The sequence below is a fragment of the Myotis myotis genome, unplaced genomic scaffold (genome assembly GCF_014108235.1).
Source record: "Myotis myotis isolate mMyoMyo1 unplaced genomic scaffold, mMyoMyo1.p scaffold_m19_p_3, whole genome shotgun sequence".
NCBI classification, from domain to species: Eukaryota; Metazoa; Chordata; class Mammalia; order Chiroptera; family Vespertilionidae; genus Myotis; species Myotis myotis.
Genome location: NW_023416335.1, coordinates 174,147,303 through 174,168,325, shown reverse-complemented (window position 1 = coordinate 174,168,325; position 21,023 = coordinate 174,147,303). Strand labels below are relative to the sequence as shown.

Here is a 21,023-nt window from a genome sequence, read left to right as displayed (position 1 = left end):
GGCAATCAGGGCTGGTCAGGTTGTCTGCCTCCCTGTCTCCTCCTTCCCTTGCCACCCCCATGCCACCACCATGTGGTTCCCCATAACCCCCCCTCCTTCCCTCGCTGCCCGCGTCCGCTGCCATCCACCCCTGCTTCCCTGTCCCAGCCCAGGGGCCTGGCCCCAATTGGGTGATTGGGGCCTGCTGGTGGGCGGGGGGAGGGGGGGGGAGGGGAGGAGGGACCAGGAGGTTGGCCTGCAGGCCCCATCGGTGATCAGGGCCTGCAGGCTAGGGGCAGCTCCTGTGTTGAGCATCTGCCCCCTGGTGGTCAGTGCACATCATAACAACCAGTCGTTCCAGTCGTTCTGTCATACCAGTCGCTTAGGCTTTTATATGTATAGACTAGAGGCCCAGTGCACAAAAATTTGTGCACTGGCGGGGGCGGGGGGTGTCCCTCAGCCCCACTTGTGCCCTCTCACAGTCTGGGACCCTTCGGGAGATAACGACCTGTTGACTTAGGCCCGTTCCCGGGTGGCAGAGGGCAGGCCCAACCCCTAGGTGCAGCCCCTGGTCCGGCTCAGAGCAGGGCCGATTGGGGAGTTGGGGCACCACCCCCTGTCATGCACAGAGCAGGGCGGATTGGGAGGTTGTGATGCCACCCCCAGTCACGCTCAGGGTAGGGCTGATTGGGGGGTTGGGGCACCGCCCCCTGTCACACTCAAGGCAGGGTCGATGGGAAGGTTGTGGCGCCACCCCCGTCACACACAGAGCAGGGCTGATCAGGGGGTTGGGGCGCTGCCCCCTGTCACGCACAGAGCAGGGCTGATCAGGGGGTTGGGGAGCTCCCCCCTGTCACGCACAGAGCAGGGCTGATCAGGGGTTGGGGAGCTCCCCCCCTGTCACGCACAGAGTAGGGCCAATAGGAGAGTTGGGGCACTGCCCGCTGTCACACACAGAGCAGGGCGATCAGGGGTTTGGGCGCTGCCCCCTGTCACGCTGCTCCAGGGGCCAGGAGGCATCGCGGCTCCACTGATCCCGGTGCTGGGAGGCCTTGCTGTTCCACTGATCCCGATGCTGGGAGGCCTCGCGGCTCCACTGATCCCGGTGCTGGGAGGCCTTGCTGCTCTGCTGATCTCGGTGCTGGGAGGCTCGGCTGATCCCATGTTGGGAGGTCTCTCGGCTCCACTGATCCCGGGGCGTGTGGCCTCGCGGCTCCGCTGATCCCAGGTTCGGGAAGCCTCGCTGCTCCGCTGATCCTGGTGCTGGGAGGCATATTACCCTTTTACTATATAGGATAGAGGCCTGGTGCATGGGTGGGGGCTGGCTGGTTTGCCCTGAAGGGTGTCCCGGATCATGGTGGGGGTCCTGCTTGGGTGCCTTGCCAGCCTGGATGAGGCGATGATGGCTGTTTGCAGCTGGTCACACACCCTTCAGGGTGGGGGTCCCCACTGGGGTGCCTGGCCAGTCTGGGTGAGGGGCTGAGGGCCATTTTCAGGCTGGCGGGTGACTGAAACTCCCAACCTCTTCTTTTTTTCTTTTTCTTTTTTTTTTTTTTTTTTTATTCAGGGATTTATTTACTTTCTATGGCTGTCACTGGAGCTGAGAGCCGGCTTTAGCTCTGAGGCTCGGCTCCAGCTCTGAAACCTCGGTTGCTGAAAGCCGGTATCTGGGTTTGTTTGTGTTCTATAATTGAAACACTGTTTCAGCTCCAGCTCCGAGGCCAGCCAGCTGAAAGCAGGTTTCTGGGGTTTGTTTAGCTTCTATAATTGCAACATTGTTTCTTAGAGTTGCAGCTCAGAGGCCGACAGCAGCAGGTGGGGAATCTTGGCTTCCTCCATCACTGGAGCAAGCAAGCCTCCTGTTCGCTTCAGCTGCCTGGCTGCCGGCCGCCATCTTGGTTGGCAGTTAATTTGTATATCTCGCTGATTAGCCAATGGGAAGTGTAGCGAAGTTACGGTTAATTACCATGTTTCTCTATTATTAGATAGGATTATTACAGTGAGAGCTCCAACTAAAGTTGTAGGAATATTAAAACTATGTGCAGGATAAGGAAAGTTGTCCACTAACCATTTGGATAGTTCATACACTCTTGAAGATAGCTTTGTTTTTCTTCTCCTCCTCCTCCTCCTCCTCCTCCTCTCCCTCTTCCTCCTCCTCCTCCTCTCCTCACCCAAGGATATTTTTCCCATTAAATTTCAGAGAAAGTGGAAGGGAAAGGGAGAGACTGAGAGAGAGAAACATTGATGTAAGAGAGACACATTGATCAATTGCCTCCTGCACAAAACCTTACCAGGGCCAGGGATCAAGCCTGCAACTGAAGTATGTTACCTTGACTGGAATTGAACCCTTGACCCTTCCGTCCATGGGCCAATGCTCTAACTACTGTGTTAACCACTAGGATGTAGATAACTTTTCTTTATTCATTTACAACTGAATGGTGAACTTAGAAACTTCTTTGTTTTGTGGTGACTTTGTATAGTATGTTGGAAAGATATAAGAAAGAAATGAGAAGAAATGAACTTCATGGAGCCTGTACCTGAAAAAAACACCTGTTGTTCAATCTGAAACTGCAGTGTGCAGGTTCAGTCTCCAGGTGCTGAAACAAATGAAAAACACAAACCCTGCCCACAAAGCCTCAGTCTACTGAGCAGAGAGGAACACAAGTAAATCACCATAATATGATGTACACTGAGTAGCCAGATTATTATGACCACCTGACATTTGTAGGCAAATTAGCTATAATTTCGTGCTGAAGTTGCTAGAGGGCCAGACCATTATAAATAGGGAAGCAGGTTGTTTACCACAACAGTAGAGGTGATTTTTTTCTGAAGTTTTGGGTAAACAACGCGATTTAACAGCCTTTGAACGTGGGATATATAAGAATGTGAGTGGCCAGATTATTATGACCACCTGATGTTTGTAGGCAAATTAGCCGTACACTGCATCATGTGGGATATGGAAGCCGAAGGCCTGTTCAAACACCTTTGCTGTCTGCAGTTACCAAGATAAAACGTCTCCAATTCGCACAGGAACACAAGGATTGGACAGTTGAGCATTGGAAAAAAGTCATGTGGTCCGATGAATCACGTTTCCGGTTTCATCATGCAGATGGCAAAGTGAGAATTTGGTGGAAACAGCATGACAGCATGCATCCCACATGCATGAGAACAACCCTTCAAGCTGGTGGGGGCAGTGTTATGGTTTGGGGCATGTTTTCCTGGCATGATTTGGGCCCTTAATTCGTGTGGAACGTCTGAATAGCACAACATACCTAAGTATCGTTGCTGATCAAATTCATCCTATCATGTTGATGGCGTATCCCAATGGAGATGGCTTCTTCCAACAAGACCATGCGCCATGCCACGGTGCTCGTATTGTGCAGGAGTGGTTTCAAGAACTTGAGAGGGACTTTACCTTGCTTAGGTGGCCCCCACAATCACCAGATCTCAATCTAATTGAGCATTTGTGGGATAAAGTTAAAATAACAATCAGGCCGCTGGTTCCACAATCATCAAATCTCACAGAACTGGACAGTGCTATTCATCAAGCATGGTGTCAGATTCTTCGCATCACCTTTCAACATCTCGTGGAGTCAGTGCCAAGAAGAATCGCCGCAGTATTGAAGGCAAAAGGTGGCCCAACGAAGTACTGATGGGGTGGTCATAATAATCTGGCCACTCAGTGTGTACGTGCTTTGGAAACACAGATGAAGAAACAAAGATGCCTGGAGGAGGGCTAGGTGAGGGGCAGGCTGTGGAGAAGCAATTGAATTGGGCTTGAAGATTGAGTGGGAGGTTGCTGGGTGATCCAGGCTAGAAGGGAAGAAGGTGTTGAATGTGTCTAGGCAGAAGGAAAGCGTGAGGAATGAATAGAGGCAAGAAAGTGGGTGCCATAATTGGGGTATTTCTGGCCTCATAATAATAGGCCAGACGGCTAGAGAAATGAGTGTAGGGGTAGAGGGAGAGGCTTCAAAAGAGAATGTAAGCTAAGGACAAATTGAAATGGGTTTGCATTGCCTAAGTTGTATTTTCTCTCCCCCTAGGACAATGGAGACTTATTATTACCAGTTATATGTCATCTCCTGTTATAAAAAACGATTTTTGAAAGTCTAACTAAAAATTAATAATTCTCATAGAAAATCAATAAAATGCAGCAAAGCATAGAAAATACACAAAGCAACCATAGTTCTACCACCCAGAGAGAACTGCTTTGATGTTTAACATTCCATCTTGTTTTTCTGAGCCGATTATTTTAAGACTATATTCAATAGCATAATGTATGATCACTCTGCATCCTGTTTTGTTGGATGAAGCATAGGGTTTTTCCCCACCATGTTATTTCAAACTTTCCATAAGCTTGGTACTCACTGGCCTCAGAGACAATTAAAGCATGGAAGTGACATGAGTTTATACCTGTGGGTTTTAGAAAAATGAGTCAGATGAAAGGAAAAACAGATGGAGCAGGGCACATAACAGCAACGTCAGTATTCCAGGTGTGAGAGGATGAGGTCCTCACTGCTGCGATGGGTTAGGACAGGGGTGGGCAAACTTTTTGACTCGAGGGCCACAATGGGTTCTTAAACTGGACCGGCGGGCTGGAACAAAAGCATGGATGGAGTGTTTGTGTGAAATGATATAAATTCAAAGTAAACATCATTACATAAAAGGGTACGGTCTTTTTTTTTTTTTTTAGTTTTATTCCTTTCAAATGGGCCTGATCCGGCCCGCGGGCCGTAGTTTGCCCACGGCTGGGTTAGGACCAGGAAGAGAGATTTCTGAGGATCCGGTAACTGGATGTGGGGAATGAGTCATATTCAACTCCTAGCTTGAGTGGGTGGCAGGTGGTATACCATTATTGAACTTCAAGGAAATAAAAGGAGCGACATATATTGGGGCAAAAAATAAATTGGATTTAGACATACTGAATTTGAAGGACTTCATCTTGTCCAGGTGAAAATGTCTAAAACAAAAGTGGAATATTCTGGAGATATTCTGTATACAAGGGCGTGATTAATATTACCAACATAAAATATGTAGGAACAGAGGAAAGGCCAAGGACCGAGCCCTAAAAGCACAAACATAATCAAAAGAGGAACACAGTGAATTAACAGAAGAAAAAAGAAGAAGTGACAATGATGTTGTGAGAACCAATGGGCTTGAGAGGGTAGAACACGTGGGGTTATTGGTGAGCTTATGAGGACAGTCATCATTTAGAATATGGAACTCCAGCTAACCTGGAGCCCTAGGCCTTCCCAGGGATAATACAGCCCATTGTCTCAGTGAACCTGGGTAATTAAATGAAATTGAGTGAATTTATATTGTACTTATACTGGGTGCAAGGTACTACAGTGAATATAATGAGGAAACTAACAGTTGAGGAGGAGGATTAAGATAAATGACCGTTATTTAAGATATCATGAGGTGAAGGGGAAAGGAGAATTCCAAGGTAAGCTAAGGTTCTGGAGCATAGTGGAGAGGCTGAATTCCCCGTTGTGAGCAGAAGTGGAGAAGCCAGGCAGACCTGGAACTCAGTGAGGTATGAAGAGACGAAAGCATAGAGGTGGTACCAAGGCTTGATGCTAGATGTGTTGATTTGAGAAGCGCCTGTAGAAGCTAGTGAGATGACCTCAAGGGATGCGGCTTGGAGCTTGAGGACAGTGGAGAAGGTTGGCTCCTGTGATAACGTATGACTAGGACTTTGAAGGTCCAGGTCAAAGATAGAGGGGCCAGTCAACAGTCTTTCCAGCATTGCTTACGCCTGGAACTCAAGAAAGAGAAGAAGCAAGCCTGGAGTGGGAGCGAACCAGGGTCAGCTAATCAGCAGTGCTAAGAGCATGGGAATAACGGAATCAGGGATGGGGGTTAACACAGTGTTGCCATGAACCGGATTTGGGACAGTCAGGTACATCGAGGCCATGATGCACATGTAGGTCCAGTTTAGTGTGGGTGTGAGAGGGATGGAAAGGTCAGATCTTGAAAACATAGCAGTTGTATGTGGCTTTCAAACACAAAAACAAAACAGTGTGCCTTACACAGAGGAAAAGAAAACAATACCCGGTGGTCAGGAAGGCAGGCTCCAGAGCCAGACTCTAGGTTTGAATTCCAGCTCAGCCCCTTATCAGCCGAATGACCTTGAGCTGAGTGACCTTGAGCAGGTCACTCAACCTCTCTGAACCCAGTTTCCTCATCTATGAAATGGAGATAATAATACCTACTACCTCCTAACATTGTAATAAGGCCTAGGTCATTTAATCGTTGTAAAGGACTTAGAACAGTGCCTTGAAACACAATATGAGCTATGTGTTTGTTAAATTAAACGTAAAATAAAATCCTGTTTCCCCATTTGTAAGTCAAGGTGAATAGACCCATGACCAGAGATGTCCCTCAGTAGATCCAAAATTCGACATATCCTGCCTGGTGAATATCCCAGCACCTTCTATCATTTCCGATTTAAATTGAGGTACTCCTGTGGGCTGCACAAATATAAGTTTGCATGCCTCTTCCTTTTTAACTTAGGTTTTCTATGTTTTTGTTTTTCTTGCCTAAAAACCGTAGCCTATTACCACATAAGGCACTCATTTATAGATATGTACAAGGTTTTAACTCCCGGGAATTATTATAAGAAATAGTTATAAATGACCTAATTTCTTGGATGTTCTGCCTAGACTTAGGATAGGTTAATTCAGTTATTGATTGTATTTATTCAGTTCTTCTTGGTATCTGATCTTTAATTTCTGCAAAACCCAAAGGAGAGTTTAGTCTAATGTAGACTAAATTGAGTATAAGAGCAGAGTTCTCTTTTTGCTACCACTTACTTCCTGTCTGATCTGACGCAAGTAACCAAATTGCCCTTGTCAGTGCAAGCTCTATTTCTCCCTCCTCCCCTGCTTACCTCAAAAAAATGTCATTATAACCTTCAGATTAAAAGCTCTCACACACACCTCTTCTCCTTTTTTTTTTTTTTGTTTGTTTCTGCTGCAACTGTGTGTGGAGGACATAAGATTGGAAAAGCATTGGTGCTGGGTCCAAAGCGGGTGTAGACTTTGCTCTCAAAGCTTCTTGAAGATCATGCTGAAATAGCCTGATTATGTTTGTGACACTACCTTATGAAGCACTGGGGCAGGAGTAATGTCTGTGTGTCCCAGTGGGTATTCTCTTTTTCTGTAATGTGAACCTGGTGATACATTTCTTGCTGATTACAAATCTTCCAGGAGACCACATGACCTTACTTAGGGGATTATTACCTGATCTTAATTGAGCACAAAATCTGTGTTTTTATTCCGTTACCTTTTCATTCTCTTACTCCCCAAAGCCAGAGGAAATTCTCTTAGTTAAAAGGCTGTAACAGAGCAAGAACTTTGTTTTCACAGATCTGGATTTGACTGTGGGCTCAATCACTTACTAGCTGTATGACTTTTGAGCCAGATGGAAGACTTTGATGTCTGGAAGTACATGAAAAATGACATCAAAATTTTGATGCATCTCCTGATTTGTGGTACAAAATCAAGTGTTTATTCCCTTACGTTGACTCATCTTGTTATGAGAGAATGGACTTCTAGGAACACAGAGATATGTGTACCTATACAAAGCCACATCTTCCTTCTCCATGGAGAATATAATTAACTGACAGCAGATTTGGGCAGAAACTCCTAAGACCGAGAAATAGTCATTCTGGTCCTCTATAAACCTGATAATTTGTAGACATACTAGAGGCCTGATGCACGAAATTCATGCAAGGGGATTGACCCTCACAGCCGCGGCCCTTGCAGCCCCAGCTTCATCCAGAAGGTTGTCCGGCTGTCTGGTCTAATTAGCATATTATGCTTTTATTATTATAGATTGTTTTTAATATAACTTCCCACTAATATGTGGAAAAGGCTGTAATAACTTTAGTAGATTTGAGCCAATGCTTTTAGAAAAAAATTCTACTTAAAATGAAATCACATGATAACATGTATTGGAGAGTTATAAAGCATGATGCCAATATCTGATTCATTTTTTAAAAATTGGCCCTGGCTGGTGTTGCTCAGTGGTGAGAGCACCAGCCCATGTACCGAAGGGTCTTGGGTTTGATTCCCGGCCCTGGTTAGTGTGTGGGAGGCAACTGATCGATGTGTCTTTTTCACAGGATGTTCCTCTCTGTGTGTGTCTCTCTCCCTCCTCCCTCCCTTCCACTCTCTTTAAGAATCAATGGAAAAAAATATCCTTTGGTGAGGATTAACAAAATAATAAAATAAAAATAAACAATAATAATAAACGAAGATTTTGTCCCTATAACATCTTTGAGGAAACTGTAATTGTTCATTATCATTTACAAAATCTCTCTGCAATATCTACTCCCCTACTTGGTGTTTTTGAGGCATATGGCAGGGAGTATGGCACTACGATTTGAAGAATGACTCACTGGCTCCACACACGCATTTTCTGCCTATCCAGTTAGTGAACTCTGTGAGCTGTAGTGGGAGGGAGCTCTTTGTCCGGCTCCTGCCATACACATCCATGTCAAAGGTCTGAAAAGAACTATAGGAGCCGGTGACATCTGCAACTAAGGAGGCAGAACTGACCCTGGAGCACACTCATGAGCCAGCAGGTACAGTGACTGATAACAAGGCTGAACCTAACCCCAGTGAGAATGGAGCAGATCTCTGGGAAAGGTTACTGGAGGTGTGAGAGTACACAGTAATAGCCTTGGCAGTGCAGTGAGCAGAGAGAAGTCGAAGGGCAGCAGAGAAGAGTAAATTGCTGGTCTATTCTTATAAGAGGAGTGTATCTTACTCTTTCAGATCTGGTACTTGACATATACTCAAATGCATTTTTGTTGTTGTTATTAATCCTCACTTGAGGATCTTTTTTTCATTGACTTTTTTTTTTTTTCAGAAGAGTGAAGGGGGGGGGAGAGAGAGAGAAAGAGAGAGAGAGAGAGAGAGAGAGAGAGAGAGAGAGAGAGAGAGAGAGACATCTATGTGAGATGTACACACAGATCGGCTGCCTCCCACATGCACCCTGATGCAACCCAGGTCCATTCTCTTGACTGGGAATCGAACCTGAGACCCTTAGGTGCACAGGCCAGGACTCCAATCACTGAGCCACACTAGCCAGGGCTACTCTAGTATATTTTTATTTGAGGCAATAATACTCTGAGAATCAGCTTTCAATATGCAAGTATAACCCAATCCCTCTATTGTACAGAGAGATATCAAAAGTAAAATGCTATTAAAATAACATATTTATCATGATTTTGAAAAGTCAAGCCTGTGTGTTAGCTTCCAATAGAATCTGATAGGATTACTTCTTAATCAGTATTGTGTAACTATTATTGTTTTCCAAAGAATCACAAGAATAAATCACAAGACTTCTTAGTAAAGTGCTAAGCACAAAGTAGGGGTTATATACTTTTGAAGTGGCAAACAATAAGAACCAATATTATACAACTTTACCTATTTAACTTTCTATTTTTAAAAAAATCAGGCTACAGCCCCAATGTACCAACAATTTTAGCATAAGTCTGATAGAATAATAAGAACCCCATGCATGCAGAGGGATCGTATATTTCTCCTTAAAGCTACTCGCAGATGAGTTTTAGTAACTAAACTATTTTTAGTAACTAAATTAATTTTTAAAATCAGAAGCCATTATATTACTATCATGAAATATGAATTTTTATACCTGATAATTAGTCCTAAAATGCTGAAAAGTCAGCCTTAAGTAGAATTTTGTTGTTGTTGTTGTTGTTAATCCTAACCAGATGATGTATTTTTCCATTGATTTTTTGAGAAAGTGGAAGGGAGGAAAGGAAAGAGGGAGAGAGAGAGAGGAAAAAACATCAATGTGAAAGACACACTGAATGGTTTCCTCCCACACATAACCTAACAGGGGCTGGGGATTGAACCTGTGCAACCCAGGTATGTGCCCTTGACCAGGAATCGAACCCCAGACCCTTCAGCACTTGGGCCAACACTCTATTCATTGGGCCACACCAGCCAGGGCTAAGTAGAATTTTTATTGAAAAAATAACAAATTAAAATGTGTAGTAGGTACCATATTCCATTTTTAAGTGGATAGAGTATTTTGTTAGTCTGTTCACTTGTAGGCACTAATGCAGCTTTGTTTTTGTTTTTCTGTTGCAAAGAAAGGTTAGAGTAAGAGCCAACTATTAGTGAATAGTTACGTAAAATCACATACCACAGATAAGAATCTGATTCAGTTACCTTCTAATCGAGTGACCTTGGGCCAGTTTCCCAGACCTCTTTGAGCTTGGGGATTTTGTTTTGTTCTGTGTATGGTACTGCTTGTAAAATAAGAATAGTAATGGTATCTATTTTACAAAGACGTTGTAAGGATTAGATAGGTTTACAGTGGCATTATTATTGTTGTTTTGATTGACCTAAAACAAGGCTCCATTGAGTCAGTGATTTCCTGACCTCAACCACAAAATCCCTAGTAATTTTTCACAAACCTGTGTGAGTGATTAAACCCGTCAGCAAGCTTACTTTTGCTTATCTTTGTGTTAGTTTTGGCAAGGTAAGGGACCTAACGTTAGAAGACCATCTGTGTGGAAGGAACATAGCTTTTGTTAATAACTGCTGTCATCCCCTTGGATTTTGCAAAATATTACCAGGATACCCACAATTTGCCATGTTCAGCTAAAATAAGATTTGCAGTCAGCAAAAGATAGTTGCATATAAGTGTCCTAAGATCCCCTAGGATGTGGAAGACTTCAGGGGTGGCTTCGTTTCGTGGCAATAATAGACAGTCTGGCCTGTTGGTTAATGGATTCTGACAAATAAAAGACACATTATTTTATTATAGGACACATATTGCAGGATCTTTTTTTTTTTAAAAAAAAGATATTTGTCAGAACTAGAACAAGAACATATAAAGGAATGCAAGTCAAAAAGATACATCGCTACTATTAGAATAAAGCTAAAGGAGTTCATCACCACCAAACCAGTGTTACATGAAATGTTGAAGGATATTCTTTAAGAAGAGGAAGAAGAAGGAGGAGGAGGAAAAGTATGAACAATAAAATGGCAATAAATATATATCAACAATTGGATCTAAAAATCAAAATAAACGAACAAGGAATCTAATGAACAAAATAAACTGATGTATAAAATAGCATCAGAGGCATGGAAACATGGAACAGACTGATGAATCTTAGAGGGAAGGGGGTGGGGGGGTGGGAAATGATTAACCAAAGAACTTATATGCATATATGCATTACCTATAGACACTGACAAGACAGAGTGGTGAAGGCCAGGGGTGGGGCAGGAACCGGGTGGAGGGGGGCAGTGGGGGGAAAAGGGGAGTACATCTGTAATACTCTCAACAATAAAGGCACACACACAAAAAAAGAATAAAACCAGAAGCTTGAAAAGAGCAGTCTACACCACTACTGACAACATTGATGCATCTCAAATGCATTTTGACAAATGAAAGAAGTCAGATGCAAAAGGCGCCGACTGTGTGATCCCATTTGCACACACTCTGGAATGGGATAGCTCAGCATTGCCGGGCGCTGGTCCCGTGAGAGCAGTGGGGCTGAGTACAGAGACCTGAGATGAGGTCGATGGAAGTGTTCTGCACCTTGATTGGGTGACATGATGACAGGCATTTGTCAAAACTAAAACTTTATACCCAAAGGGTCAGTTTTACTATCACTTGTACATTATATCAATAAATCTGGCTTTAAAAAAACAAAGCAAACACAAATATCTTGTAGGATTGATGCAGATCACTATTTCCTGTGTGTGGAATAACATAGTGCTTTATCTTTCCCTGAAAGGTTGACAGATTTCTTATGTATTTACTGTGTATTTGTGTTCGCTTAGTAACAGTTTCAAAGTCACATTTTTAGGTCATTAAGTATTTTACTTTATAAGTAGTAATTGTTTAAAAATTACTTGAAAGTTTTTAAATTTCATGGAATATATTGCATCTGTTTCATAGTATTTGTTTTCTGTATTAATCAGAATGCTACAAATAACAACAATAACACTCGACCTGGCTTAAACAATGGCGGCTTTTATTGGCTTCACCTCTGTGGTTATGGAATGGCTGCTCAGCATTGAAGCCTACATCGGTCCCTCATTTACACGGAGCAGCAAAGGGAGAGCGCTTTTTCTGTGGTTCTTCCTTTAAGAGTAGGGAACCTCCTCTTCCCCGCTGCTGGACACATTTCCTCATGTCTCCTCGTTTCCTGAACCAATCCCTGTGTACCCGTTATTTTTACACCAATCAGGGCCCCCCTTTAATCTGGGAGGACAGTGGTTACCTCCCCAAAAGAAAGGCTACATAGTGGTGGTGAGTTACGTGAACCAAGTCTGGATACCGTTAAGGAATTGGGGGAGGCCTAGCCAGTTTTGCTCAGTGGATAGAGTGTCGGCCTGCGGACCAAAGGGTCCTGGGTTCGATTCTGGTCAAGGGCATGTACCTTGGTTGCAGGCTCCTCTCCAGCCCAGGCCCTGGTCGGGGCACGTGCAAGAGGCAACCAGTCGATGTGTTTCTCGCACATTGATGTTTATCTCTGCCTTTCCTTCTTTCTTCCACTCTCTCTAAATATCAATGGAAAAATATACTTAAGTGAGGATTTTTTTTAAAAATGGGGGGAAAAGGATACCAGGCAGGTAAGTAATAATGCTAGTGCTTTACCCTAAATTTATTAAGTTAAAAACAAAACCCTGACTAGTTGGGGGATTTGCTGATTACATAGTTGTTATTTCAGTATTTCTGAGACCACAAATTATTTAAACCGTATTAGTTACTTTACCTAAAGACTTCACATAAAAATACCTCACCTCAGTACTGCTGTAAGAAGCAACTGGTCATTTCCCACATTAGAATAGATGCTGCCTATAAAACATAAGTAGTTGTCCTATATGTTGAATACAGTGAAGCATTCTTACAGCTTAATCGTATTTTATACAGCTTAAAAATATAACATTTACACAAATTAAACACTGGTTAAAACGTACTTTGGTCTGTTTTGGTACGAGAGTTTTTACTAAACCTTTTTTATACTTAATACTCTCCTAGAGTGAAAGGGTATCTCAGAAAAGTAGGTAGAACTTTCTAAATAAAAAACATATTTTAGGTATAAAATATAAAATGCATTTTAATAGTACTAAGCCGAAGGGCTTGGATAGTTAAAGAAAGCTCCATAGACAAGGGCTGGAAATTCAGCCGGCCATCGAAAGGAAGGTAAGTCTTAAACACCTACAGAGGTACAGCGAGAGCATGTGCCAGACAGAGGGGATAAAAGAAAGGTTTGGGGATGGCCGGGGACATGTTTGGATGAAGGTGGATAGATTAGTGTGTTTGGGGGAAAGTGTGCCTGTGAAGATACAGTGTGAGAGAAGTTTGAGGAAGTGACCAGGTTTGAACAACCCTGAATGGTACCCAGAATCTGGATTTTATCCTGTCATTGAGGAGAGGACTCTTGAAGGCTTCTCTTTCTGTGGAAAGTAGGGTTACCTGGGCAAAGCGGAGTTTTAGAAACACTCCTCATACGGCAGAAACAAGGTGGGTTAGAGCCAAAAATAGTGGAATCAGAGCATTTGGCAACTATTGATTGGCCTGGTCTTGAGCAAAACAGGGTAGCAGCGATGAAAACTTAAAGGATGGATGCTAAAGACATAAGAGCAAAGAGAGAGAGAGAGAGAGAGAGAGAGAGAGAGAGAGAGAGAGAGAGAGAGAGAGACATAATGGCATGAGAAGAGTTGTTAGCTGACTGGGTTTTGTGGTAGGGAACTAAGTTTAAAGTAATTCAAGATGCCAAAGACAGATAACCAGAAAGAAATGGCACCATTGCCAAGATGGTAAAGTTTGGAGATGGTGTTTTCCAGAAAAGATGAGTTTACTTTTACATTAACACTATGTCAAAGTGGTAATAAGTGTCCAACAATAGTTAGGTATGTGAAACTTAAAATATTTTATTGCGTGTCAATATTTTATTGAAGCGTGTGGTAGACACAGGAGATAGTTAATAAGGAAAAAACTGTTCCCATCCTCATGGAACTAGCAGGGGTCTACACCGATATATTTAAATAAATATCTGCCCTGGCCCGTATGCCCAGTTGATTGGGCATGTCCAGTGCACCAAAACATTGCCAGTTTGATTCCCAGTCAGGGTACATGCCCAGGTTGCAGGTGCGACCCCTGGTGGGGGCTGTGCAGGAGGCAGCTGATCAGTGTTTCTCTTTCTCTCCCCCTCTCCTTTCCCTTCTTTCTAAAAATCAATGAAAATATATATTTCTTTAAAGAATTTGAGCCCTAGACGGTTTGGCTCAGTGGATAGAGCGTGGGCCTGTGAGCTGAAGGCTCGCGGGTTCACTTCCAGTCAAGGGTATATGCCTGGGTTGTGGGCTCATTCCACAGTCGGGGGCATGCAGGAGGCAGCTGATCAATGATTCTCTCTCATCATTGACGTTTCAGTCATTCCCTTTCTCTTCCTCTCTGAAATCAATAAAAATATGTTTAAAAAAATAAAAGGAATGTGAAAGGAAAGAATTTGCCTGCCATGTATGTTCCCCTCTCCCTCAACTACCTATAAATCACCCATTCTCACTTCTGAAATTTAATGCCCCATTTCCCCTTTCTTCTTTAAAAATAATAAAGTATGGGTTTAATTTTAAAATATGGATAAAAGGCCCTGGCCAGTGTGGCTCAGTTGGTTGGAGAATTATGCTGTATACCAAGAGGTGATGGTTCTATTCCAGGTCAGGGTACATACCTAGGTTGTGGGTTTGATCCCCAGTTGGTGTACATATGGAAGGCAACTGATTGATGTTTCTCTCTCTCTCAAAAAACAAAATGGGTAGAAGAAGGTAGGTGGCATAGTGAAACAAGATTAACAATGAGTTGATGACTGTGGAATCTCCGCAATGGACACATGGAGGTTCATTTCACTCTTTTCTTTTCTTTAATATATGACTAGAGGCCTGATGCATGCAATTCATGCAACAGTAGGCCTTCCTTCCCCCAGCTGCTGGCACTGGCTTCCCGCTGTCACCCAGGACCCAGGCTTCCCTCCGGCCCCGACTTCGTCCGGAATGATGTCCAGTCTAATTAGCATATTACCCTTTTATTATTATAGATAGAAATTTTCCACAATGAAATGTTTTTTTGCAAGGGCAAAAAGTTTTGTGCATAAAGCTGACAACTAGAGAAGATGATTGAGAGAATGATGAAATCGTGTCCAAAGAGAGGTGGGGGAAAAACAAGAAAAGTATTGTGTCTGGGAACCGGAAAAGTTAAAAGATGTTTCAAGGCAAAGATGGGTGATAGTGTTAACTGACTGCTACAGGCATCACAGGAGAAGTTGTTACCAGCTCTAACTGGTGTGGTTCAGTTGGTTGGGCGTCACTGTGAACCTGGAGATTGCCACTTTGATTCTACACAAGGGCACATCCCCGGGTTCCGGACTCAATACCTAGCAGGGGGTGTGCAGGAGGCAGTTGATCGATGTTGCTCTCTCACATCGATGTTGCTCTCTTCTTCTCCCTTCTCTCTCTAAAAATCAATAAACTCTTCTTTTTTTTAAAAAATATATTTTATGGATTTTTTACAGAGAGGGAGGGAGAGAGATAGAGAGCTAGAAACATCGATGAGAGAGAAACATCCATCAGCTGCCTCCTGCACATCTCCTACCGGGGATGTGCCCGCAACCAAGGTACATGCCCCCGACCAGAACCGAACCTGGGACCCTTCAGTCCGCAGGCCGATGCTCTATCCACTGAGCCAAACCTGTTTTGGCTAAACTATTCTTTTTTTAAAAAAAAAGTTGTTACACATTATATCTAGCAAATTGCCCATTTCTAATTTTCTTACTTTCTGGTTGGATGTTCCTCGATGGCTGAAAGGAACTGGGTACTTGAGAGGCTTGAGAAAACTGTTTTAATCAAACCATTCGATGAGGAGTTTATTACTTGAGAAATATTGTCCAAGCTTTATTTCCTAATATGTGCATATCTGTTCTATTTGTAGGAGACAAATGAGCAAAAACTTCACAACATAGCCAATGAGCTGTTGCTTACGGAAAGAGCTTACGTCAACCGACTTGACCTCTTAGATCAGGTAATATTTTCCATTTCAGAATTATTTTAATCTTCGGCACTATACATTACTTTAACTTAACAATTAAAGTTTTTAGAAACTACAGAGAAGGACCTGACCATTTTTGGCCAGTGAAAGGAAATTTATAACATTTCTAGGTTTACCAGTGAATTCACTGGGTATAAAGTGTTATACTTCATAAAGAGCAGACTGACGGACTTTCCGTACAAGTCACAAGTGTCTTTTATCCATGTTTTTCAACCCTAAACACTAGTCTTGACCATTATTGTGATTCTCTATGCTATGTTTCTATGATAATATAAATGAGAGATTGTGATTCTGATGTGATACTAAAACAGGGGTGGGCAAACTTTTTGACTCGAGGGCCACAATGGGTTCTTAAACTGGACTGGAGGGCCGGAACAAAAGCATGGATGGAGTGTTTGTGTGAACTAATATAAATTCAAAGTAAACATCATTACATAAAAGGGTACGGTCTTTTTTTTCAATAGTTTTATTCATTTCAAACGGGCCGGATCCAGCCCACGGGCCGTAGTTTGCCCACTGCTGTACATGAATATATCACTGATTCTGTTTGGCTTGTTTGCTATTCAGTCTTATGGGCATGACCTGAGTGGCTGCAGTCATAGGGCCAGAAGGGATATTGAGAGTTCACTTGCTCAGCCTTGTAGGAAACGTTTAATACAGTGACTGATGTAAAGTTGCACAGTCAGTATTTGTTGAATATGTGAATCTACTTTATCACATTTTGTACTTTCATCCTGGTAGAGCCTTGAGTGGTATTTCAGATACACATTTGCAAAGAAAGTTGTTGTTTTTTTTTTACCGCTATTTCTTTATTTTTATTTATTTATATTTTAATTGAATTTATTGGGGGTAACACTGCTTAATAAAATTACATAGGTTTCAGGTGTACAGTTCTGTAAGACATCATCTGTATATTGTATGGTGTGTTCACCACCCCAAGTCAAGTCTTCTTCTATCACCATTTACCCACCTCCCCTTTATCCTTTCCTATCCCCTCCCCGACACACACACCCCTTTTTCCTCTGGTAATCACCATACTGTTGTTTGTGTTTAAGAGGTTTATTTTTGTGTGTGTGTGGTTTTTTGTTTGGTTTGTTTTGTTTTTGCTTTACCTTTCACCAATCCCTCTCCGCTCTGACAGCTGTCAGTTTGTATCTATGAGTCTATTTCTATTTTGTTTGTTAGTTTATTTCGGTCATTTGATTCCATCCTATCTAATAATAGAGAAGCATGGTAATTAACCATAACTTCGCTACTCTTCCCATTGGCTAATCAGAGAGATATGCAAATTAACTGCCAACCAAGATGGCGGCCGGCAACCAGGCAGCTGAAGCGAACAGGAGGCTTGCTTGCTCCAGTGATGGAGGAAGCCAAGGTTCCCCGCCTGCCTCAGCCCAGCTCTGAGCTCCGGATGCGACAATGTTGCAATTATAGATGCTAAACAAATCCCAGGTACCTGCTTTCAGCCTTCAGCGGGCTCAGAGCTTAGAGCACCAGTGATGGTAACAGAGTTTCAATTCTAGAAGCTAAACAAACTCAGATACCTGCATTTAGCCAGCCGGGGCCTCAGAGCTGGAGCTGACTCTCAGCTCCAGTGATAGCTATAGAAGGTAAATAAATCCCAGAAAGAAAAAAAAAAGAGGCTGGGAGCTTCAGTCACCCGCCAGCCTGAAAACGGCCCTCAGCCCCTCACCCAGACTGGCCAAGCACCCCAGTGGGAACCCCCACCCTGAAGGGGGTGTGACCAGCTGCAAACAGCTATCAGACTGTCATCCAGGCTGGCCAGGCACCCCAGTGGGAACCTGCACCCTAAAAGGGGTGTGACCAGCTGCAAACAGCCATCAGCCCCTCACCCAGGCTGGCCAGGCACCCAAGCAGGACCCCCACCCTGATCCTGGACACCCTTCAGAGCAAACCAGCCAGCCCCCACCCATGCACCAGGCCTCTATGCTATATAATAAAAGGGTAATATGCAAACTGACCCTAACAGCAGAAAGACTGGGAATGACTGGTCACTATGACACACACTGACCACCAGGGGCAGATGCTCAATGCAGGAGCTGTCCTCTGGTGGTCAGTGAGCTCTCACAGGGGGGAGCTCTGCTCAGCCACAAGCCAGGCTGACGGCTGCCAGTACAGCAGTGGTGGTGGGAGCCTCTCCTGCCTCCTCAGCAGCGCTAAGGATGTCTGACTGCAGCTTAGGCCTGCTCCCCGCTGGCAAGTGGACATCCCCCGAGGGCTGCCAGGCTGCCAGGCTGCCAGAGGGATGTCTGATTGCCATCTTAAGCCCAGTCCTCTGGGGAGCAGGCCTAACCCAGCAAGTAGTCACCCCTGAGGGGTCCCAGACTGCGAAAGGGCGCAGGCCGGGCTGAGGGGCCCCCTATCCCCGAGTGCACAAATTTTTGTGCACCGGGCCTCTAGTGTACAAATAAAATCATACAGTACTTGTCTTTTTCTGACTGGCTCATTTCACTTAGCATAATACTCACCAGATCTATCCATTCTATTGCAAAAAGTAAGACTTCCTTCTTTTTTTATAGCCAAGTAGTATTCCACTGTGTAAATGTACCACAGCTTTTTTATCCACTCATCTACTAATGGGCATTTGGGCTGCTTTCAAATCTTGGCTATTGTAAATAATGCTGCAATGAACATAGAGGTACATATATTCTTTCAAATTAGTTTTGGGTTTTTTATTGCTGGGTCATAAGGCAGTTCCATTTTTAATTTTTTGAAGTAACTCCATATTGGTTTCCACAGTGGCTGCACCAAGCTTCATTCCAGCAAACAGTGCAAGAGGGTTCTCTTTTTGCCAGAACTTCACCAACACTTGTTGATTTATTGATGATAGCCATTCTGACAGGGTTGAGGTGATACCTCATTGTGGTTCTAATTTGCATTTATCTGATGACTAGTGACATTGAGCATCTTTTCATATGTCTTTTTGGAGAAGTGTCTATTCAGGTCCTTTGGCCATTTTTTAATTGGATTGTTTTGGGGGGAGGTTTGGTGTTGAGCTGAATAAGATCTCTATAAATTTTGGATATTAACCTCTTATTGCAGTGGTTCTAAACCTTCCTAATACCTTGACCCTTTAATACAGTTCCTCATGTTGTGGTGACCCCCAACCATAAAATTATTTTCGTTGCTACTTCATAACTGTAATTTTGCTACTGTTATGAATTGTAATGTAAATATCTGATATGCAGGATGTATTTTCATTGTTACAAATTAAACATAATTAAAGCATAGTGATTAATCACAAAAATAATATGTGATTATATATGTGTTTTCCAATGGTCTTAGGCGACCCGTGTGAAAGGGTTGTTTGACCCCCAAAGGGGTCGTGACCCACAGGTTGAGAACCGCTGCCTCATCGGATGTACTATTGGTGAACATGCTCTCCCACTCAGTGGTCTGTTTTGTATTTTGCTGATGGTTTCCTTTCCTGTGCGAAAATTTTTTAGTTTGATGTAGTCCTATTTGTTTATTTTTTCTGTTTCCCTGCCCAAGGAGATATATCAGAAAAAATATTGCTAAGAGAAATATCCGAGATTTCACTGTCTATATTTTCTTCTAGGATTTTATGGTTTCAAGTCTAACATCGAAGTCTTTAATCTATTTTGAGTTTATTCTTGTGTGTGGTGTGAGAAGGTGGTCTAGTTTCATTTTTTTTTTTTTTTGCATGTGTCTGTCCAGTTTTCGATATTATTGAATAGACTATCTTTACCCCATGGTATGTTCTTGCCTCTTTTGTCAAATATTAATTGACCAGAAAGATGTTGGTTTATTTATGGGCTCTCTATTCTGGTCCATTGGTCTATAAGTCTCTACCTTGCTGTTTTAATTATTATGGCCTTGTGTTATAGTCTGATATCCAGTATTGTGATTCCTCCAACTTTGTTCTAATTTATCAAGATTGCTGTGGTTATTTGGGGTCCTTTGTGGTTCCATATAAATATTTGTTCTAATTCTGTGAAAACATTTTAAAATGTATTGTAAGAGTAACTATTGAAAACTAAGGTCTCTCAATCCTGCTTCAGTGATAAAAAAAAAACACAAGATAATTGGTAGATTGTCTGCTAATACAGACTCCTCTTATTAGAAGAGAGAGTTGCCACGCTTGAGCGTTAGTTGGAAGAAGACTTGTCCTCTTCTGCCATTGGAAAACTGGAACTTCATGGGAGCAGGTCGTCCTGTGCATGCTCCCTCTCATCAGTTCCTAGAGTTCCTGTTACAGTGAGCCCCCAGGGGCCGAATTAACGCTGTGTTCTTTGAAATAATGAGTTTGCAACTCAAGTTTTACTTTCCAAAAGAATTTCTCCATGGCAATCAAGTTATTTTGAGTTTGTATCTTTGAAACAACTTTTTTCTTCATGGGGATCACAGACCTGAAACTTTCAGTTACTCCCATAGGGAGATATTTCTTTTTTAAAAATCGGATGTGTCCTCCACCTTTTTTCCCCAGCCACATTAGCTTGTTCAGCTATTGTTGCTGACGATAGAGAAGTTTAGACTCTTAATTCCTACAATATCCTATCTGTTGGAGTCTCTAGGGACATAATTTTGTGTTCTTTTTGCCTTAAGAAAATGCAGTGGAGGGGAATTTAGAAAATTAACAACCATCTGGACATTATGAAGGCCCAGACCTCCTTCTGCCCACATTTAACAGAATGGCAAGAGGGATAGTAGCCTTAGTGGAGTATAGCTAAGATTGCAGATTTTTTTGTCTTTATGACACCTGTTATTATCCATGTGCAGGAGAAGATTTTTTTGTCCTCATACCAGTGTTTCAAGTTTTGCGTCATTTTTTACTAAAAAGCAGGAAAACATTAGAGAACTGAAATATTCTTTTTTCATCCACTGACCAGTTATTTATTAAGTACCTTTTCTTCTCTAGAAACTAAATTATGATGTCTTCCCTCCCCAAGTTATGTAGTTTT

General features: G+C 42.9%; 1 protein-coding gene across 8 annotated transcripts in view; it reads left to right on the top strand.

Moving 5' to 3' along the window:
* FGD4 (FYVE, RhoGEF and PH domain containing 4) overlaps nucleotides 1-21,023 on the top strand; it is a 230,499-nt gene that overhangs the window by 176,719 nt on the left and 32,757 nt on the right. For all 8 annotated transcript variants that reach the window (XR_004966334.1, XM_036301226.1, XM_036301225.1 and 5 more), the window contains one exon: nucleotides 15,964-16,053. Coding sequence is in view for 5 of the 8 variants with exons in the window: in XM_036301226.1 (XP_036157119.1) it covers nucleotides 15,964-16,053 (90 nt within the window). In the remaining 3 variants the exon portion in view is untranslated. The remainder of the gene's footprint in view (nucleotides 1-15,963; nucleotides 16,054-21,023) is intronic.